Source organism: Gigantopelta aegis, unplaced genomic scaffold (genome assembly GCF_016097555.1).
Source record: "Gigantopelta aegis isolate Gae_Host unplaced genomic scaffold, Gae_host_genome ctg2316_pilon_pilon:::debris, whole genome shotgun sequence".
Taxonomy (NCBI): Eukaryota; Metazoa; Mollusca; class Gastropoda; order Neomphalida; family Peltospiridae; genus Gigantopelta; species Gigantopelta aegis.
Window position 1 is genome coordinate 23,067 of NW_024532896.1, and position 24,750 is coordinate 47,816.

Consider the following 24,750-nt stretch of genomic DNA (forward strand, 5'->3'; position numbering starts at 1 on the left):
TGCTGTACCACCAAGTTGAGATTGAGAATTAACAGAAACATTTAGTTCAGTAATATGTCTACTATTATCTCAAAACCCTGTTCACATGCTATCATAAGTGGTGTGTTATCAAGATTAGTTGTAATTTCAGGATCAGCACCTGCCTCAATAAGAGATAAGAGGATTCCGGATCAGGTGACTGGCTACAAGCAAAATGAATTGGACCCCAGCCACTCTCATGTCTTAGAATGTTAGGATTAGCTCCAGAATTAAGTAAACATTGAACAATACTTACATTTTCTGAGCAATTGCAGGCAACCATAAGAGCTGTAAAGCCATTTTATTGACAATATCTACATTAGCTCCAGCATCAATAAAATTTCTGCGATAGCCAAGTGCTTATATTTGCTTGCAAGCATCAAAGCAGTCCACCCATCCTTCTTTTGCCTATTAATATTAATGTTATTTGAGCATTTTTTAAGACTACTGATGTGTGACCATAATAACATGCTATCAATAGAGGTGTTTGTCCTTCAGAGTCCAAAACATCAGGGTTAGCTCCAGCATCTAACAAGTACAAGACTATTTCACAATTCCCCTCTATTGCTGCTATTGTTAGAGGTATGTACTCACTTGGGTGAATATTTGGATCAGCCTTGTGATCTAATAAAAGCTTGATAATACTTGAACATTGATACATCACAGCATAAAGTAATGGTGTGTATCCTTCATTGTCGGTGACATTAGGATCAGCTCCAACATTTAACAGAGCATCAATGATGGTATAGTACTTGTCTCTGTTTGAAAGATCACAAACCAACATTGATGAACGCAATAAAATATAACAGCCTTTGTCATTTTTAATGTTTGGGTCAACACAATAGATAGAAGAAAGCACACACACATCCACACTACAACACTCAATTGCCTTTACTAGAAGAGAAGACAGTGAGGTGATATCATTACTCTCCTGCTTAAATACTACTACATCATCTATTGTCAGTCTAATAACACCAACATACTTCATAAACTCTGTCCTCTGATTTGTAAGAGAGACAAGAGAAGAGACTACACACTCACTAACTGTCCACTGAATAGATACACAACCTCGTTCAACTCGGACAAAGTGTAAACATTGACTTTTTCTCTGAAAATATTTCCTCCACTAACTGTTGGAAATGTTTTAATGTCACATTCAACCAACACCCTTCTAACTTCAACACGACCATTGCTGTACTTTTCCCCTTCTGCACATAGGTTATGACAGTATCAACAAGTTCTTCCATCTTGGTAGAACTCTTAAACAAATCTAGCTCTCTCTCATATATCTTGTAGACTAACTTGTACTGGACTACCATCAAGAAACTCATCAATGACATTCTCTATAAGAGATATATTAAGGAAACTGTAGTATGATCGAACAGAAATACTGAATAATTCATCAGTAGTTGTTAGGAGCTGGAAGATCCTCTATATCCAATCTTGTCTTGATATAACTGTGTAACTGTTCAAGAGGACCTTGTTTATCTTTGATTGTGAACTTGGTATCAGTAACCAATTTTGCAAACTTGGACTCTAAACGAGAGAAGGCTTTGACACCTTGCTTCTCCACTAATATGGGATTAACATCACTTTGATGACCCTCCTTATTATGAACGTTTGATGTTGATGACTGAGACTTGTCCTCGTCAAGATGGAGATCCCTTAATTCCTCAGCTAGTTCATAGCTCTTCATTTTCTCTAAAGCATCTACTATTACTCTCCAATGAGGTTCTTCCTCCTTCTTCAACCACATATCTAACATCTCTGCTTTACATCGCTCTACTCCCTCATTTAATAAGAACTGCTTCTGAATCTTATCCAGTTCATATTTAGGAATGTTAAGATGAAGACCCAATACATACCAATCAACTACTTTAGTTAACTTAGACAAAAGGACAGAGACACTGAGAGAGAAGGATTCAGACATTATGACTCAACTGGATATCAAAAACCGAGTTTCTCCCTAATATTACAATGATGTCATGTTTGTAGTAAAATATGGTTTCAATAATTTTAATTACTCATTAAAACCACTACTGTCATAAAACACACTATCATTTTAATGACAAACACAATATACAATAACAACAACACACAAATTATTTTAGACCATGATGGTGTTTTAATAAATAGTTATCTGATAGTGGCAGCTGTTTCAAATGGACTTGTTCCTATGTACACTGTAAAAATTAAATTGTTATTTTAACAATTACTTTGTAGTTTACATCGGTGGATTACTATGATATATAGAATTTTTGTGAATTACTCATTGTGTAATTTCTCGTTATGTTGTACATTTATATGCCAACAAATTACACAATGAGTAATTCACAAAAATTCTATATATCATAGTAATCTACAATGTAAACTACAAAGTAATTGTTAAAATAACAATTTAATTTTTACAGTGTAGTTATAGCAACAGACAAAAGCTATATATTATTACTCTCCTGTTTAAATACTACTATCATCTATTGTCAGTCTAATAACACCAACATACTTCATAAACTCTGTCCTTTGATTTGTAAGAGAGAGAAGACAAGAGAAGAGACTATACACTCACTAACTGTCCACTGAATAGATACACAACCTCGTTCAATTCGGACAAGATGTAAACATTGACTTTTCTCTGAAAATATTTCCTCACTAATTGTTGGAAATATTTTAATGTCACATTCACCAACACCCTTCTAACTTCAACACACGACCATTGCTGTACCTGTCTCCTTCTGCACAGAGGTTACCACAGTATCAACAAGTTCTTCCATCTTGGTAGAACTCTTAAACAAATCTAGTTCTCTCTCATATTCTTGTAGACTAACTTGTACTGGACTACCATCAAGAAACTCATTAACAATATTTTCTAGCAGTGATGTATTAAGAAAACTATAGTATGATAGAACTACAATATCAAACAGTTCATCATAATTAGTTGATATAGGAAGGCCTCATATACCCATTCTGGCCTTTATGTAGCAATTAAGATCTATAAGTAGGACGTCTTTGGCTTCAAGACCAGACTTGATATCAGTGATAAGTTTGGCAAACTTTGATTCCAAATGAGTGAAAGCTTTTACCACTGGTTACTACTGGTCATACTGGTTACTACTGGTTACTACTGGTTACTACTGGTTACTACTGGTTACTACTGGTTTCTCTATAACAAATGAACAGTTTTTCATCAATATCATTTTCTTATAAGTGCTAACAGTAACGTATGAGACTGAGACTCATCCTCATCAAGGTGCAGATCTCTTAATTCTGGGCTAGTTCATAGTTTCTTCGTTTTCTCTAAAAGTATCTATTATTACTCTCCAATGAGGTTCTTCCTCCTTCTTCACCACATATCTAACATCTCTGCTTTACTTTGCTCTACTCCCTCATTTAATAGAAACTGTTTCTGAATCTTATCCAGTTCATATATATGAATGTTAAGATGAAGACCTGTCATGGAAAATTTGTTCCTAGTTAAAATTGGACCTAGGTCCAATTTTTGCATGCAAAATTTGGACCTAGGTCTAATTTATGCAAGTTAAATTTGGACCTAGGACCAAATTTTGCTGCCTAATTTGGACCTATACTGCAAAAATTGTTCCTAGAGATAGGTCCACTTTTTGCAACAAAAATTTGGACCTAGGTCTACTTTTGGCAGCAAGACTTGGTCCCCAAGTCCAATTTGATCTGATTATAATAAGATTTAGCATTTAATCTAAATAAAGTCATTACAAGTTATGTAATTATAGGTTATATTATATAGATAATGTTACAATTAATTAAGAGTTTTTATACAGAGTCACATATCCATGATATGTGACTGTTGGTCTGCCAAATGACACTTGGGACTTAACAACACAATCTTCATGATACCATTCTTTGCAGTCTTTGCACTCAATCATTCTACCCTCTTCTGGTTGACGACACTTGCAGTATACTCTGAATTTCATATCAGCAACATATTATAGGTCTTTTTTGCACCAAGATGTCCAGATGTTGGGTCAGCATGGCAACAACGCACAATTCGTAACTTTTCAGTCTCTGATCGTACATACCTCACCCACTGAAAACAGAAATATTATCATAAATATTTTAAGACAATAAAAAAAGAAACTGGAGAAAATAATACAAACTTGTCCTGGTTTTCTTCTCATAGTACACTTCTCCTTCTTTCATTGCTAGTTTGCCAGCCTTTTTCCTAATGCTTCTCTTCCTGTTTAGCGGAACAATCTGAGCCATAAGTTCCATTTTCTATGTAGTTTTGCTTCCTCTGTCAGGTTCCCATCTTCTCTCTGCTGTGACATCGCTTTTTTGACACTTTGAAAACTTCACCCAGGTGGCTAAAGCTCTCGATTTAAGTACATACAACATAAGAAGTGATAAATCAATTTGTATGTGTCAAATTCCATTTCTCTTTACCAAGTTATAGACGCCTGGGTCCAAATATTGCAAGGCGGAATTAATTTTGCAGACTTTTTGTTGCCAAATTTGGTCCTAGGTCCAAATTTTGCACCCGGACCAAATTTTTCGTGACAGACCCAATACATACCAATCAACTACTTTAGTTAGCTTGGACAAAAGGACAGAGACACTGAGAGAGAAGGGCTCAGACATTACGACTCAACTGGATATCAAAAACTCCCTAACATTACTGTTTGTAGTAAAATATGGTTTCAATAATTTAATTACTCATTACTTATTTAATTGTTAGATAAAATCCACTATTGTCATAAAAGAAAACTCTATTACTTTAGTTAACTTAGACAATAGAAGAGAGACACTGAGAGAGAAAGGTTCGGATAAAATTTGGTATACTACAGTGCTATCTATATTGATCAAACGCCTACGTTTATAAGAAACGCCCACGACACAAATATAATTTTAGAGTTTTACATTATAAAAGTCATTGTTATTGTTGTATTGTGTGTTATGAGAACATTATAATGAGAGCAACTATAAACTTTGTTCATTAAAGTTGACTTATATTAGGACCAGCTGTGAACGTGTATCAATTACAGCTGATATAAGATCAATACCAGTGATCTCTATACCTAGTCTAGTTAATGGTTATATGGGGAGGAGGAGACAGAGAGGTAATAACTGTCTTCAATATTTCGTTTTACTTTACATAGTATTCAATCTCCACATACTATATTGTATTCAGTTTATCAATTGTCCTCTCTCTTGTCTTCAGTAGAGACTCCTTTATATTAGAGATATAATATTGTTCCTTGAGTTTGTCTTTAACATCATCTCAACATTCACTAGATCTACCTGAGTGAGCAAATTTCTCTATCTCATTCTTGAACTTTACAAGTTGACAAAATAATATTTTTTGATTTTGTTCAACTTACAACCTCCACCTACAACAATATTTACATGTCTTCTTAACAGAGTATATCTTATACTATATATATATTGATATTATTGTTGTTGTCTTGTTTGTGTTGTGAAAACTTTAAAATGGAAGTAATATTTCTTTATAAACTTTGCTCATTAAGACAATTAAAAGTGGAAAATGATTTATTAACACAAGACAATATAATGAGGAGAATTATAATATGATAACTTACTATTATAATGATTTATTACTGTTGTCTACTAATATAAACCTACAGTTTTAAAACAATAATATTTAATATAATTATTAGGATCAGTTGATGTGTATGATTGTATAACATCTAGTATAACTGGTGACCTTTGTACCTAGTCTAGTTAATAAGAGAGGAGGAGGTGATAATTATTCTCTTCAACTTACATCTCATAATATTTCACCTCTACATCCAGTGATCTCATGTCCATTATACTGTATATAAAGGTTTAGTTCCTCTCTTATTATCAATAAAGTATCCAATCCTTTCTATAGATATAACTACATTATTAATATATCATTGTAGAGTATAGGACTAATGGAGTTGTCTATTAATATCATCTCACCAGTTATTATTATGTGAGTGAGTAAACGTCTCTACTTCAGAAATATGTATTGTTGGACTTTTCATTATTCAACTGAACTGATCTCATTATTATAGTTAAATTGTAGTCTTCAGTTTCTTCTGAATATAAGATAGACCATGATGACTTCTTTAGTCTGTCAAAAATGGGATACAAGTTAGTACATTCCTTACTGCATCACGTCTTCAGAGCATATATACAAGTACAAAGGAGTTAAAATTAATGCCCCACCCAAAAAATAATAATTACAGGCGGCAAATTAGCAGCTGTCAGACAGCAAAAAAAAGTGCGACGTTAGAGAAAAGTAAGTGTCAAGCAAAACTGCTCTATTTTTATTGTTCTACTAGTTTGTTAGAGAAAGAAATTGTTAATAAAAGAAAAGAAAATGAAGTTAAAAGAAATTTAAAGAGAAAATAAAAGTGAGCGAGAAGACAGAAATTAAGAATAAACAACAAACTACTTACTATTACACGAAAACAAGTCTGTCTTTAATAACTTGATAACTGTCTAACTTCGTACAATACTCTCTATGTGTCTTGATAAGACTAGTTCCCTTATTGTAGTATTTTTATTAAGTGATGTACATATTGTCTTGATATCATCATTGTTTAGTGAAGTATTGTAGAGATATAGTGTTGTCAATGATGTAGTTGTTTGTATTAGATCTACTATTGTACTGGTACTAACTGAAGTGATCTGATGATTACCTCCAATGTTCAACTGTAGTCAATGTTTGGTTTTTAGTAAGTCCTTCACAGATATATCGGACTCCATTATCAGTGATGTTACATTGATGAGATATAGTACTTTTAAAGTTGTATTACTTGATAACATAGTAGATAAGTGAGTTATATCTTCATCTGTGATATCAGTAACATTAAACAACATAACTGTTCAAGTGTTTTATTATTAAAGAGACTATCACTGACTTGTTTGATACCACCAGTAAGTGAAGAGGACAACAGTTGTAGTATCTTTATTGTTTTATTAGTTTTTAGTATCTCTGATAATATCGATACACACTTACTGTCCAATGAAGTGTTCCTATATATGAAGACTCCTCACTGTACACTTATTAAGATTGTTTATAATAACTGCAGTACTTTCAGGAGATGATGACCAGAGATCAATACTCCATTCTTTCCTGTTTGTTGTTCTTTTATTAATTTACTTATAACATCTTCACTTTTCTAATACACTTGGACTAGTGAGTCAAACAATATTGATAACATCATTCCACTGAACACTTCCAGTGACTCCTGTTATAAAACAGAGTTAGTATATAGTATAGTACACACATAGTAATATATACTATAACACACTACAATACACAGACAATACACTGAAGAAGAAAGGAAGCTGTTACTGTTTACTGACTACGGTTACTATGGCAACGAATTACAGGAGGCGTGGTTTACTGTTAAATTTGAGGTCTAGTATGTTCTACTGGTTACAGAGGAACAATCCTATCATACTAACAGAACACTACTATATAATGGATTTCTGGTATATCAACTTAGTCTGGCGAGGCTAACCCCTTTGCTTTGAGAGGAATTATCTGGTAGCCTATGATCTCATGTCTGACAATTATAGTTGAGTGTGACTAAAAACTGCTTTGATCTAATACAGGATCTGCAAATGAATTATTCTTTAGACATTTCTTGTTTGTTATTTCTTAACATGTTATACTTTTGTTGTTAATAGTAAGTGAAATGTGTAAAGTTCATTTGATAATAGTTGTCAATAGGTAAAGAATAGAGACTGAAATGAACAGTCTGAGTTGTCTTGTCTTGTGTGGTCCAATGTTACTGTAATATCAGTGACACAAGACTACAGTGTCTTTATAATATGTATTGTAAACAAACATTATTACATTCTATTTCATTGAGTACAGAATTGAGTTGATATGTTTGTTACATGAGGAAATTATGTATCTCTCTACGTTGTACATAGGAATGCTCTGTCGTCACAAAAAATGTTTGGTGGGTGTGGTTAAGTACATTAACTATATTGAGCAGTACATGTTAATAGATATAAACAAAAGTAGAAGGAATTACAAATAAAATGAGTTATCAATTGATTTGACTCTTTCCTTGATATATTAAATTATTTTAATTTGGAATTATTGTATTTATAGTAACAAATAGTCTGGTAAGGCCAACCCCTTTGCTTAGAGAGGATGAAGAGTACAGTTAGTCCATACTATAGTACAGTTGTCTCTTTCACTAACATTCCTGAACAAATTGACTTGTACCTGTTTTTTTTTAGTGGGTGTGGCTGAAAACTGCTTTGATAAAAAAAAAGTCCAAACAAACATCATTAGATGTTTCATTATGAAATATTGACTTCTTTGTCCTTTCATTGTTTTATTGTATTACAATATCTTTCATTTAGTCATGTTGATTTAACTCAATAAAACATTATGTTGTAGTCTCACAAACCAACTCAAGAGAAAGAGACTGAGTTGATTATGTTGCTCTATGATATTAACACATAATAAAATTAATCACACTTTTTACATAAAATTAAATTCCTTTTCATCAACTGTAATAAGTGTGTGCTACCACATCATTTCTCTCTAAGCAAAGGGGCTGACCTCACCATACTATATATGACAATCTATAACTATCACCAAGACAACCGTACAAAAATATGTCACAAGACAATAGTCATGTTATTGATAATACAAGGAATTTACCAATGATGTCATACACATGGTCTCTAATTTTAAATTCAACCTACTTTGATATCTTTGTTGTTGAGCAGTAGGTAACAAGATGTCACGACCTGTCATTAATGAGCTCTTTTCTTTTAAACTGTTCTGATAATGGAGACTTTAAATCTATATAATAATAAAATGTATCATCTCATATAACATTTAACATCTGTACTATTGGAATGATATATTAACTGAATCATTTCAGTGTTAAAAAACTTGAAAATAAAATCTAGCCTTGTTATGATATACACTGAGTATTATACATTTATAATATGACATACCTTCTATATCTGAATGCTCATCATCTACATCATGATCTGACTGTTTATCATCTACATCATAATCTGACTGTTCAATATCTGACTCTTTGATTTCAACTGAACTCTTATCTTTTAAATCTGATAGTGAGACTATATGAATAATTATAAAATATAATTTACATTATTACCTGTAGTTTCAATGATAGATGTACTTGTCTTCTTGACTAGACTTTGTTTGGGTCTCTTCAAGTCCTTGATCAGTTAGTGGTTTATGAGTCTTTGAGGTTAACACTACATCAAGTAATATACAATGACAAGTGACAGACAATAGTGACAATGTATTTGAGGACTGTCACTATATTTTAACTCCAAATCTAACTACATTGTAGATTACAATAGTTTATTGATCAATTTAAAGTATTTAAACCATTACATCAACTGTTAGAATATAAATTTTCATTTTTACAGTTAGAGGTCAAGTTGACAATTCTATACAAGACATCCTTACAAAGTAAACCACATTACTTCACCTCAGTTAATATGTTCTGTCATTTATTTCCACTTTAGCAATACAGCTGTCTATGAATCTCATTACTACAATTATAACTAAACCCACAGTACTAAGACTGTATAAATTGACCACATTCTCACTTGTTTAGATTCACTCACTCAATATTATAATATCAACATGTACATATTATAATAGTTACCTTTTAAACTCTGTTTTAATTCCTCAATCTGTTTGATCTCTCTCTCGTAGTTGTAATGTCAATGATGTGGTTATGTCTTGTAATTTCTCTATTTCTTTCTGTCTCTCAGCAGCCACTGACACAAATTCTTTCTCAATAACTAAGAGAATACAAGTGATCACAATGTATATATAACTATTGACAAATATGTGACATGAACTATGTTAATGATAGCTATTGTATTAATAATACCTTCTTTTCTTTCTGGAAGTGATGTCATATCTTCAACCTGTTTTTTCTTTCATTTCTATATATAACAATATTATACAATATATTATATTATACATGTACTCAGTATGATAAATTATATTCATGATCTCAAATAGAATAAGTTAGAAAACAAATTTAAATATACATGTACAAATTTAGTATACTAGACAACTATTAACAAATATTACTATCTTTATTTATTGACTTTATTTTTATAATCTTTTCTCATTAAAATTTATTGTTATATTAATATTAATTACCTTGTAAACTTTGTTTTTAATGTCTCATTTTCTTTGTCTTTATCTCTTAGTTGTAATGTCAATTTATCTTCTGTTGTTCTTCTATTTCTCTTTGTTTTTCAACTGAAAAACAATTCTTCTCAGTAGCTAAAAATGAAAATTCACAAATAATGTCCAAGTATTGACAAGTGACACATGATGTGTTAATATTATATAATTGTATATTCTTAATTTAACATTAATATAATTAATTACAAACAGACTTGTCTCCAACTGTATGGAAGGTTTATCAGAAGACAAGCTTACAAAAGTGGGAATGTGAGTTTTATCATTACCTGATATACCAATCACTAATCCATACAGTCAGCTATAAATCTCATTACTACAATTATAACTAAACCCACAGTACTAAGGTTATATAACTGACCACATTCTCTTGTTTAGATTCACTCACTCAATAATATATAATATCTAGTACCTAGTGAGACAGTCCTATATTAAGATATTATAATGATCTCTACCTCATAAACCCAAAACATTAAGTGTTAAAGTATATAGTCTGATACTGTCCCACTAGTCTTTCATACTATTGTGTAATTAATGAGTAACATAATGTTAGCTCCAATTACTCTAATAGATTTAGTCTCTTTCTTTTTAGAGTTTCCTTTAATCTTCTACTTAATTATTAATTTTTTTATTAATATCAATTACCTTTCAAGTTCTGTTTTAATGTCTCAATTTGTTTGTCTCTATCTCTTAGTTGTGATGTTAAATCTTCAATATCCTTTTCTTTCATTTGTCTCATTTCTATGTAATAATATTGAGTTGTAAAACAGTTATACTATATTTAGTAAATTAAAATTACAAATTAAATTCATAATTTCATGAATATAGTTAAGAAGTAACATTTAAGTACACACACACACACAGATAGGATAATAGACAGTTTAATAGTGGTTATTGACTACATGGACAAATACCTTCACTTTGTTTTTTTAACAGATGATAATTCCATAGTCATCATTTTTACTGATGGTTTGTTGTAGTTCAAGTTGACTCTTAACTCCTTTGTGTTCTCTTCTACAATAGTTCTAACCTCCTATATATCAATAAACAACACATGTAGTAACTGTTGTCTAATACTACTCATCTCTTACCTTGTCTCTTCTATGATCATAAATGACACAGTGTCCAACTGTAAGTTGAAGTAATCCTTTCTCTTTCATTATTTCAAGAGTCTCCTGAGCTCTGGCAATAATTGATGTGGTTAGACAGAGCGGAAAAAACAAGTTGACAATGATAGACTTGCCCTCTCTAATGACACGAATCTGTACATTATCCTCAACTGATTCAGCAATAATATCTCGTATATCTTGTAATGTGTAGTTGCTAGGATCCCAGTCTAAGACAAATACAGCTGTCTCACATTTGAGAAGAGAATGACTTTCCTTTCTTTGAAGGTTTCTTCTAGACAAAGAAAGCTTTTTTCTTTACAAAATGACTGTACAACATTTTTATATGCTTGTATATGTGTCTCAGCTTCTTTGATATCAAATCTCTCCACAATACCCTCCAGACAACTGATATTGATCAATGTACAATGATCACGTACAACATTTAAGACATCATCAATGGACTTTGAATGAGTTATTTCAGTTTCAGGTGAGGATAACTATCAGCAAAAAAAGCACATCAATTTATCCAGAGGTGGAGGACTTTGGTTAATTGCTTCTCGGATTTTACTGAAGGCTATTCCAAATTTTTTTCGGATTGACCCAAATGTGGTGTCTAACTTTCGAGGAATTGGAATAGGTTTTAAGACTTTATCTATACATTAAAAATAATTTAAATGGAAGTTAATCTCTCATAGTAATTACCTAATGTTTGACTCCCTTCACTACTCCAGTATATGCTACTTGTAAGTCATAGTCAGGAAATGCTTTACCTATTAAAATAGACTTATAACAAAAGTAAAGTCTATGTCAGTACTCACGACAATCCTGTATGATAGCATTAGCACATGATACATTGCTAGTTTGTTTTTAAGAGTACATTAGCAAAGACCTCCAGATTATGATAGTTGGTATGTACAGCATGACGTACACTTTGTAAGGAGGATGATAATCCTTTTCCAGACTTGACAGTACATTTTATAATTGCTAGTATAGTTTTTTGTAATGACTCCCTCTCTATAGAGGCAATGTGCTACTCTAACAGGATATTGAAGAGACTGAGAGAGAGTACCATAATGACAACGTAAAATGTCACTGGCATGATCTTCATGACTACTATAACTTGTCATTACTACCTCTTGAACATTAGCTACTGTTGTCTGGTCATCTGGAAATGTTTGACCTATTAACAATAAGTATTAATTATAAATTATTTAATTGACCTCTTACCATATTCATTAATAATTTTCTCAGAAGGTATCTTGTCTCTTCAAACTTGGACAGTACTGTTTGTAACACTTTTCAACTTCTTGCAGTCTAAAGATATTGTTGTATGTATAGCAAATAACAGAGTTGTCTTCTTTTCATCTGGGGAGCCCTTCAATGACTCCATCTTATCAAGTGTTTCTTTGCTAATACATCTCTCACTAAATAAGAGCTGGGACACTTTTACAGGATTAATCTGAGACTGTGATATCTCTTCAATAAAATTTTGGAGAATATTTTCCTTCACTAAGGAATAAACACATATTCCCTGACTACATCGATAAATGTTTATCAACTTACCTTTAGTTAAATGTTGATGTATTTCATTAGCCTTCCTGATATGTTTAACAATAGGACCCTTGATGGCATCAATTAATGTTTCCCAGGTAACAAGACGTGACTCAGTAGTAGTTAACCAGCTATGAATGACCTCAGAGAGTTTGATGGCATCACTCTCTTGGCTACGTTTTAAACCACCCAAAACTCTGTCAGAAACATTGAGTGATAAGCTGATCTCATGCCACAAGTGACTAATATCAGCTAATAGTTTGAGTAGTTCATGTTTAGGGGGAACCTTCTTCAAAAGATCTGAAATATCTAAACGAAGAGAAGTAAGATATTAAAATAACTAACAGTTATATCAGGTCTTGTATGTTACCTAGATGTTGAGTTTGAGGTAGTTCCTTTGCAGCCATAGTTAATATTATGAGAGCAAATAAGATATAGTCTAATGAACTAGAATGCTGTGGGTCGGGGAAGAGGAGGTGTCTCTCTAGATCTGATATTTAGGGTGTGTGGCTGTTTAGCACCTTATGAATATTTACAAGTTATGAATTCCAGCTGACACGACCACACTACTATACTATAGTTGACCTTTTATTAGGTGGAGCTCATTATAATATAATATTGTTCAGTAATATTTAGTGGGGGCTGATATAGCACTAACAGCACTAGTCTCACAATAGACAGTCTTACGTTACTGTGAGTCTCATAGTAATATAACTGTTAAATAGTTCCATCACAAAATACTAAACAATACTAGTACATAGTAGAACTAAAGTCTCAAAATATGATGTAAATCTTGATTTGTTACTTCAAAGGATGATGTTGTTAATGGTAATGACTAAGTAGATTGAACTAAATGACCATTAATATCATCATAATGAAGGGAAGTAGCAGGTGAGAGATAAGTTCATGTATTTGTACTATTAAAATTGGGACCTGGTAATGTATAATAATGTGGTTGATTTAAATGATGTATATTGTGTTATATTAATGAGATGAGGAGGATACTCTGTTCTACTTGGAGGTATCAAGGAATGATCTAGATAATTAGATGATAATCCTATATTAATGATTTATTAGATTAAAACTTACTAGTTTGATTAATAGGGGCAGGTTCATTGAAATGAGTAAGAGATGTATCTATAATAATAATAATAATAATAATAATAATAAATAATAATATATATATATTACTATGTAATACAATTGAGGAATGTATAACTATTGAAGATTTAACTAAAAATAAATCAATTAAAATTAATGAATTAAATATAATGTCTTAATTCATTTTATAATGCACTAAAACTTACTAGTTTGTGTAAAACCTCCATTATTCCATGATGAGGTTGATTTATTAGTTGAGTATATTGAGGTATAATGATGTAGTTTGATATGTAAAGGATATACTAGGAATATAATCTATGAATGATGGTATGGTTTCTTGTGGATGATGGTTGACCTGGGACACAAGGAGCATCAGAGAATGAGTCTACATCTAAACCTACAGTTTTAAAATAATAATAATAATTATTAGGATCAGTTGATGTGTGTGATTGTATAACATCTAGTATAACTGGTGACCTTGTACCTAGTCTAGTTAATAAGAGAGAGGAGAGGTGATAATTATTGTCTTCAACTTACATCTCATAATATTTCATCTCTACATCCAGTGATCTCATGTCCATTATACTGTATAAAGGTTTAGTTCCTCTCTTATTATCAATAGAGTATCCAATCCTTTCTATAGAGATAACTACATTATTATATTATCAATGTAGAGTATAGGACTAATGGAGTTGTCTATTAATATCATCTCACCATTTACTATGTGAGTGAGCAAACGTCGTCTACATCAGAAATATGTATTGTTGGACTTTTACATTATTCAACTGAACTATCTCATTCCTTATTAGGTTAAATTTGTAGTCTTCAATCTCTTCTGAATATAAGATAGACCACGATGACTTCTTTAGTTTGGTCAAAATGGGATACAAGTACGTTCCTCACTGCATGACGTCTTCATATACTAACTCTACAGTATATACAGTATATACAAGTACAAAAATGGAGTTAAAATAGTACTCCGCCCACAAATAATAATTACAGGCAGGGACCCCACGTGTAGAACTAGCCACACCCTAGTACTAATTTGTCTTTAATAAAAATGAAGCTACTTGCCTGATTCTAAAATACCAAGAGAGGAAAACACAGATTCAACAGAAATATCAATAGTTAGTGACAATACAAATATATTTGCTGTTGTTTTAAAAAATAAACATTACATAATGACATATTATAAAGTAAATAGAGAATTAATATTCTTATAGATCTAGTGTTCATTATCGACTTGTAATGGCAAACAGAGATGTTTTTATTGTTGGTGCTGCTCGGACTCCCATTGGTTCCTTTAATGGTACCTCTCCACTCTACCAGCCCATGAACTTGGAAGTATAGCCATTACAGCTGCTTTGGAGAGAGCAAAAATATCAAAAAAAAGGTTCTTTAAAAAATAACTTTTTATTTAAATTACAATTAATGTAACATTAGGTCTCAGAGGTGTTTGTCGGTCAGATACTCACAGCTGCTCAAGGTCAAAATCCTGCTCGTCAATCAGCCATGTTGGCTGGTATCCCAAAGGAAGTCCCATCAACTGGTGTGAATATGTTATGTGGCTCAGGTAGATAGAGAGAGAGAGAGATTTGTTAAGTTTACTTGTATTGGTGACCAGAGAATATTTCGCAGAAGATTATAAAGTTATCTTTCATAGGTTTACGTACAGTTGCTATGGGTTTTCAAAGTATTCTGTGTGGAGATGCTGATGTGATTGTAGCAGCTGGTCAGGAGAATATGAGTCAGGTCTGATAGTAGCATACATTTTATTATGTAAACATTATCAGTAAATAAAAATATATTTTTAGTAACAGTAGTATATTCTTAGTAACAGTGAGATATTTTTAGTAACAGTGAGATATTTTTAGTAACATTGAAAATATACCTGTACAGTATGAGGCAGGTTTATACCTGTTTGTTTACCACTACCACAGGCTCCACACTCTGTTCATATGCGGAGTGGTGTTAAATTTGGTGACTCTACCTTAGTTGATACAATGATGAAAGATGGTCTAATGGACGCCTTTAATAATTACCACATGGGTATCACAGCAGAGAACGTTGCTAAACAATACAATATTAGCGAGAGGAAACAGGATCGATTTGCAACTGCCTCTCAAAATAAAACAGAGACTTCTCAAAAGACGGGGATTTTTCAAGGACGAGATTGTACCAGTCACAATACAGACAAGAAAAGGTTTGTCTCTCTGTATTGTGTCTGTTCATCTTTACTCCTTATTCTAAGGGCCTAATATAGTTGACTCAGATGAGTTCCCACGTCATGGAACAACAGCTGAATCACTATCTCGACTCAAGCCTGCCTTTATTAAGGACAGCAGTGGAACAGTAACAGCTGGAAATGCATTGGTAAATACATAACCTAATATTAGGAACCTCTTCTAATACTTTGTTTGTTAAGGTATCAATGATGGTGCTGCAGCTGTTGTTTTGGTATCTAAAGAGCACTTGAGGAAACTCAAATGCTCACCTCCGTTAGCTCGGATTGTATCATGGGCTCATGCTGGTGTTGATCCTAGTGTTATGGGTATGGGACCAGTACCAGCTGTTAAAAAAGCTGTGAGTTTACTTAACGCCAAATGGAAAATAATTATCTAAATTTGCAGCTGTCAAAGGCAGGATGGAACAAAGATGATGTCGACCTCTTTGAGTTGAATGAAGCCTTTGCAGCACAGTCATTAGCTGTCATCAAGGAATTGGGTCTTGATGAAAATAAGGCAAGTTATTGAAAGTTGCCTTACATTTTAAACTAATGTTTTTGGCGCAATTTTCTTAAATCTACAGCTGCATTGATTGTACTTTTTGTTAGGTTAATATTGGGGTGGAGCTACAGCTTTGGGACATCCTATTGGAGCATCAGGTTGTCGTATTCTTGTCACACTTCTTTATGCTTTGAAGAGAACTGGTGGGAAAAAAGGTGTGGCTACTCTTTGCATTGGCGGGGGAATGGGTATAGCACTGTGTGTGGAGACATGTTAAATTTATTTAATGGAAAGTTTTGTTTCCAGTAAAATGTTTGCAATATTTTAAATTAACCAAGTCCCTACAACCTTTTTGTTTTCTAAACTTTAAAGTATTAATACAAAGTTTAATGACAGAGGAGGTGAAATTCTTTTTAATTAATTTTGTAAACAATTATTGCGTGTTTAAATGTGTTACATAATAAACTCAATCAGATTATTGAAGATATTAGTTAAATTCCAAATACATTTCCATGGAAACAGGTGACAAGTTACATCAATTCTGTAAATCTAAAGTTTAGTGGCAGGTACTACCACAGTCAATAATTATATTATCATAATATTATTATTACATTTTATATAATATATACAAATATAATATTAAAATAGTGTACTTGTGTTAGAGTGAAAATGTTTTGATACTCTCCAATCTGGGGAAAGGGTCTTGATCTCAGGGCCAATAATCACAGACCCTTTAACCTCAGCATCCTGCAAATACCTAAACAATTATATTGTTAAAGATTTATATATTAATATTAATTATAATATACTTCTTTGCTGTAATCACGAGGTCATCACGTCTAATATCAAATAATTTGTCCCGATTTCTTTGTCGTAATTCATCTGTTAACCCTCTAAGAAAAAATATTAGCACCTTTCGATCCAGGAGCTACAGGAGAATCAACCTAGAACATGTATGGAAAGAGGAAAAGGATAACTCGTCTTCTTCAAAAGAACTATTGTACTTGTGAAAACACAGACAATTTAGCTTCATCGACATCCTCTTGTGAGAATGTTCCTTTAGTTACCCAATCAATAGAAGATTGAAAACGGTCAAGTGTTTCTAATGAATTAGGATCCCTTGGACAAAAATAAAAATTTAATAATAACAACATTTAACTGTGAAAGTTGAATAAATTTTTGAAGAAGAAACATTTCATAAAGGATTCTATACTTCTGCTAACAATGGTAAGTGAATTATATAATATTAATTACTTCAGTTACATATAAACATGTTAAATTAACGTTTTTGTAATGTGTAAGTTCTGGTATCTAACAAAGGGTACATGTACATGTATTACCGATAGGAGAAAAAGGAGAATATTCCATCGCCATGTCTGGCTCCACCTCCATAAGCTCCACCCTTTTCTCTGTAGATACACATGTAAATGTACATGTCTTATTTATTGTACCTTATTTCTTTATGGAGGTATTTCCAACTGAGGAGTCGAGCTAGTACTATGAGACGTGGGGAGTCCTCATGAGTATAAGGAACAGTCTTATAAGATTGGGCAACGTAGTTTACTGGGAATGGAAGCTGGTAGTGGGTGTGGCTTGTTATAGGAGAGTGCTCTGATTCCTGAAATAAATTATTTAGAAAACATTTTTACCTGTAAAAGTTACCTCCATGAAAATGGGTGTGTCTGTAGAACTTCCCGGCAAACTGTCCAGGAAAAATTCATTGCTGTTGATACAGAGTCTCTTTGTTGTTCAGTCATATTTAATGCACATCTAAAAAAAAGAAAATTTTCTAGTCTATCCATCTTGTGGTTTTAGCAACTTTTTAAAATTGTCTATCATTTAATTCATTCATTCTACAACCTTCTGACTCAATCTACCATAAATTATCTCTTCCTATTCACTTCATTAACTACATGTACATATACCCCTCTTCTAACTACATGTACATATATCCCATTAACTACATGTACATGTATCCCTTTTCTAATTACATATACCATCTTCTAACTACATGTACATATATCCCATTAACTACATGTATCCCTTTCTAATTACATATACATATACCCATCTTCTAAACTACATGTACATATATCCCATTAACTACATGTACATAATATACCCATCTTCTAACTACATGTACCTCATACATCCAGTATCCAATAATTGAACAGCAATAGAAGATAATTTCTGTAGTACACGACTCAAATCAGCATGTTCGGCTAAACTCCTTCATAAATTTGACCTTTGAACCCAATATAAAAACAATAGTATTAAACATTACATATATATACATGTAATACTGACTTGTGTTAACCCCGCCAAAATTTCTGCCAGTTCAGCAGCTGGAGTCATAGTAGCAGCTGCTGCAGACATTGCATAAGTGTGACCATTATCAGCAACTGACATAGCTAGAGCAGACGCTGACATAGCAATAAGTGCACAAAGACGTTCCTCATCCTGGAGGCGTGGTCTGTAAGATAGAGAGTTGCCAAGTAAGTGGTTTTTTAAAAGGAAGGAACTTACTTTTTAAAAATATCTTCCCAGAGAGAGAACATGTAAGGCAAATGACGATCCAAACAGTGAGAAGAGAAGTACACAGCCTATGTTATGTAATATTATATAACAATAGATACATTAGTATAGAATTAGTGTAACATCTCTATATAATAGACACTTAGGAAGATTGGACATTTTAGTATAGAGGTGTCCTTAATATAGAGGTTGTATAATACACTAAAGTATTAGTATGGGACTAGAACAAGTGTCCTCAATATAGAGGTTGTATAATACACTAAAGTATTAGTATGGGACTAGAACAAGTGTCCTCAATATAGAGGTTGTATAATACACTAAAGTATTTGTATGGGACTAGAACAAGTGTCCTCAATATAGAGGTTGTATAATACACTAAAGTATTAGTATGGGACTAGAACAAGTGTCCTCAATATAGAGGTTGTATAATACACTAAAGTATTTGTATGGGACTAGAACAAGTGTCCTCATATAGAGGTTGTATAATACACTAAAGTATTAGTATGGGACTAGAACAAGTGTCCTCAATATAGAGGTTGTATAATACACTAAAGTATTAGTATGGGACTAGAACAAGTGTCCTCAATATAGAGGTTGTATAATACACTAAAATATTAGTATGGGACTAGAACAACTGTCCTCAATATAGAGGTTGTATAATACACTAAAATATTAGTATGAGACTAGAACAAGTGTCCTCAATATAGAGGTTGTATAATACACTAAAATATTAGTATGAGACTAGAACAACTGTCCTCAATATAGAGGTTGTATAATACACTAAAATATTAGTATGGGACTAGAACAAGTGTCCTCAATATAGAGGTTGTATAATACACTAAAATATTAGTATGGAGACTAGAACAAGTGTCCTCAATATAGAGGTTGTATAATACACTAAAATATTAGTATGAGACTAGAACAAGTTTCCTCAATATAGAGGTTGTATAATACACTAAAATATTAGTATGGGACTAGTACAAGTGTCTTCAATATAGAGGTTGTATAATACACTAAAGTATTAGTATGAGACTAGAACAAGTGTCCTCAATATAGAGGTTGTATAATACACTAAAATATTAGTATGGGACTAGAACAAGTGTCCTCAATATAGAGGTTGTATAATACACTAAAATATTAGTATGGGACTAGAACAAGTGTCCTCAATATAGAGGTTGTATAATACACTAAAATATTAGTATGAGACTAGAACAAGTTTCCTCAATATAGAGGTTGTATAATACACTAAAATATTAGTATGGGACTAGAACAAGTGTCCTCAATATAGAGGTTGTATAATACACTAAAGTATTAGTATGAGACTAGAACAAGTGTCCTCAATATAGAGGTTGTATAATACACTAAAGTATTAGTATGGGACTAGAACAAGTGTCCTCAATATAGAGGTTGTATAATACACTAAAGTATTAGTATGAGACTAGAACAAGTTTCCTCAATATAGAGGTTGTATAATACACTAAAATATTAGTATGGGACTAGAACAAGTGTCCTCAATATAGAGGTTGTATAATACACTAAAGTATTAGTATGGGACTAGAACAAGTGTCCTCAATATAGAGGTTGTATAATACACTAAAGTATTAGTATGGGACTAGACACAAGTGTCCTCAATATAGAGGTTGTATAATACACTAAAGTATTAGTATGGGACTAGAACAAGTGTCCTCAATATAGAGGTGTATAATACACTAAAGTATTAGTATGGGACTAGAACAAGTGTCCTCAATATAGAGGTTGTATAATACACTAAAGTATTAGTATGGGACTAGAACAAGTGTCCTCAATATAGAGGTTGTATAATACACTAAAGTATTAGTATGAGACTAGAGATACATAAATCATATATAATATTAAATGTTTCAATACCTACTTGCTCAAACTGGTTAGTTGTAGTATGATGAGGTATAACATGAGTACCTATTGACATGCTACCTCCTGTATATAAATCTGATTGTTCAGCAATTTGATGATAATCCATATCTTCTGTACCCATTCTAAGTACAATGATCATGTGACTGTCACATGATCACCGGTACATTTACTAACTTTGTTATGACATAGCAAAATAGTGGTATGTAGGGTCTAAGCTCTTTTGGAAGGTTCTGGAACTGCTCAGGGCCCTGAAGTAAGTAATCCCATTAGTAGGTTGTGAACAATATTGAATAGGAGTACATTCTATAAAAAAGTTTATATTATTACAAATTGGTTATAAAAGGGTTAAAAATAAAGTACTATCTTACCATGATCTTCATGATATAATATTGTAGGGGTGTGGTTTTATCAACATCAGTTAAATGCAATGTTGGTAAATTAGTGACCTCTTGTACTTTGCTTTGATCTTCCAGTAACTGAAGTCCTTAAATTAATAGAGTACAAAGGTCACAATTAATTCATTATTTTAATTTACCATCATTATATATTTTATTTTTTTCTTCTTCTGATAAATTGCTAATCAAGTAGTCTAGTTTCTTCTTTTCAGCTGCTTTCTGTTCAGACTCGTACTTACTCTAATAATACAGACAAATGAAATATCGAATAGGTCACATGATTGTACTTACATCAGGTGACATGACTAATGTCATGTGATGGTTGTTGTCCAAGAAATATTCCTTAATTTTTTGTTGAAGGTAAGTGGGGTCAGCTTGCAGCTGCTCCTTTAATGAGTTAGGTATAATTGAATGTCCATGCATCGTCACGGTTACCTTGAACTTCTCTACAGTTTGATTGACTTGTAGTATAGAAGTGGGATTGGCATCATGTATCCATGGCGACATAAGATACTAGATAATTGAGTTATAATCAAAAGAGCTGAGGGGCATAAATTTTAAAGTAGTCTCAGGACCCTACTGATAGTTTTTCACAGGGTCCTGACACTGTTTGTAGATTACCATCATCATTGCAAGACCAAAATTTGATGACTGGTGTTTTAAACTAATTTCTATTTGATGAAGCATTGCTTTGACTCTCTGCTCTGGAAAGCCTTCCCTGAGAAAGAGAGAGAGAGAGAGTTCAAGACAGACGTTAATCTTGACTTACTCAGCTACCTTCTCCAGTGTCTTCCATATAATATCTGTCACTTTATCTACATCATCTTTAGCAATACCTTGTAGTCCAACGGAAAACGATGACTCTTTAGTTTCTCCATTGAATCTAGAGGAACAGAAGAATTAATGGATCAACTCGAGGATTGGGTCAAATTTAGGCACAAATGGTGATCCAAATCCATCCATTCATTGATTCCTCTATCCATCCATTTAACTCACCCTGTACCAGGTGAGTAATCAGCTCCGATATTAGCGTCCAAAAGAGCTTGATAAAAGGGAGATGCTGGTCCATCAGTAAGTAATTTACATATAATATTTTGTACAAGAGTCTGATAAGAATCAGTAATTCTAATAACTATTAATAAACAAGACAATGATTTAATAACACATACTTACGGGCCCAACAAAAAAGCCACACCCACTGTAGTTTGTTTATTGGGGTCAGGTGCCATAGGGTCTGGTGGACATGAAATTTCATGGACCCTCTAGATAAATAATATGGGATACTGTGTCAAAGTCAGTTATAAACAAACATACTGGTTCTGTCCAGCGAGACTCTAAAGGTATTTCGAGACTTGGAGTACTTAGTGAAAACCCTTTGAGAATATTGTCATTAATATATTGTAAGTGATCTAGTACAGGCATATCACCATATGTGATGAAACTGTGTATATGGATATATGCGCGCACGTGCGTGTGTGTGTGTGTGTGAGAGAGAGAGAGAGAGAGAAAGAGAGTCATTCAGTCCAGTACATAGTTATAGTATTGTACCGTGAGTTGCTTGGATGATAGTGCTTAGAATGGAACTCCTTCAGAGCTTCCCACGTCAAGTCTAAGATATTTCAATGGTGCACCCCCACTAACATGAGAGTAGGTGTGGCTTGGCAGAAGCTTCCGTTGAAGTTCCATCATAAACAGATTCTCAGGGTTACCCTATATTGAAAATACAAAGTGGTTGCCATTGTTACTGAATACTTACAAAAACTCCTTTCATTTCATTGAAGACCACACCTTTGAATACTAAGGGTGAGTTCTTATCGTTAGGGCTCTCATGTTCTAATCGCCATCCTTCTTGATGGAAGTCCATCTCACGCAAATTGGGATGAAAAATACAATCAAGATAGACTGAGAGTAGGTTCCTGTAATCTTTTGAATTTTGAGTTGAGAATGGATATAGGGTCCAGTCATTAGCTATATGAATGGATGGATAGATGAACAACAAATGGAGGTAACAATAGCTTGAAAAATGGATCAATAGATAAACAGATGGACAGACAGACAGACAATTTGTTACCAGTAAATGCATTCATAAAAGTGGACAAAGATCGACTCAACATTTTAAAGAAAGGGTCCCGTACAGGATAGTTCTTAGACCCACACAGAGTAGTGTGCTCCAGTATATGAGAGACACCAGTACTATCCATAGGCGTTGTCCTGAAACCCACACTACCAGTATAAGAATGAGACTTTTTAAATTGCACAGATATATTATAATAAACTCACCCAAATGCATTATTGGAATCAGCTCTGGCTAAATGTAAATGTTGTGCTTTAGTAAGATCGTGTTGTAGTTGGACCACTATTAAATTAAAGTCTGATATATCAGTAACCTATATAATAATAATAATTATATTAATATATTATTGTATATTGTAATGTCTAAGGAATGCCAGTAATAAAATTAAAAAGATTTATTAAAATTAATAATATGTAGTAACAATGTTTAATATAATAATCTTTTATAAGAATCATTTATTTTTTTAAATATATTGTCAAATATTATAATTATAAACATAAAAGTTATTATAAATTATATATTGTCTTACTGTTTTGACTGTGTACCCATGAATCTTATCATTGACATTAATGCAACCTGTAATAATAGAAGGATTATTATATTGTTATGATATGTTAAATGGTCTCGCTGAAGTCTGTACTTCATTGTACATTATAATAACAAACCACACCCACTAATTATATGTATTCATTATAATATATATCAAATAATGGACTTTAACAAACCATTAGATGCTTGGTAATTTTTAGTTTAGTGATCATATTTTACTTACGAGCTGTTTCTAGAGGATTTGCTCTGTTGTTCCATACTCCACTAACGTGTAAGAATCTAGAGATAACATGAATAATTTGATATTTGATCAAATATCACATATAATGTTGATATGATGATATTAGAGTCAATTTAAGAAGATATCTAATGGAATTATAGTTAGGGAATTGTATCTTACCGCTTGTTTATCTGATGAACGCCTCTAGAAAGTGCTCTAAGTTGAGACAAGGCCATGACTGACTCAAAACTGGATTTCCACGTGAAATTAAGGAGGGTTAAAATAAAATAATAACTATTAATAATAACTTATTAACTTTAAACTTACTGAGCATGCGCAGTAGAACAAATAAAGCGACCCTCCCTGTTTGAAAGAAACCAAAAA

The 24,750-nt window shown here is 32.6% G+C and overlaps 1 protein-coding gene and 1 pseudogene across 1 annotated transcript; one reads left to right on the forward strand and one right to left on the reverse strand.

Annotated features, from left to right (window-relative positions):
• The first annotated feature begins 15,222 nt into the window (after positions 1 to 15,222).
• On the forward strand, positions 15,223 to 16,977 carry LOC121391398 (annotated as a pseudogene).
• A 504-nt stretch (positions 16,978 to 17,481) lies between these two features.
• On the reverse strand, positions 17,482 to 24,404 carry LOC121391399 (presequence protease, mitochondrial-like). Its single transcript, XM_041523046.1, is given in 15 exon segments — positions 17,482 to 17,604; positions 17,606 to 17,644; positions 17,705 to 17,819; positions 18,041 to 18,109; positions 18,152 to 18,318; positions 19,008 to 19,173; positions 21,575 to 21,612; positions 21,815 to 21,910; positions 22,145 to 22,241; positions 22,520 to 22,648; positions 23,072 to 23,139; positions 23,141 to 23,233; positions 23,280 to 23,491; positions 23,595 to 23,734; positions 24,370 to 24,404. Coding segments are annotated over 15 exon segments (1,587 nt in total).
• Between the last annotated feature and the right edge of the window lie 346 nt (positions 24,405 to 24,750).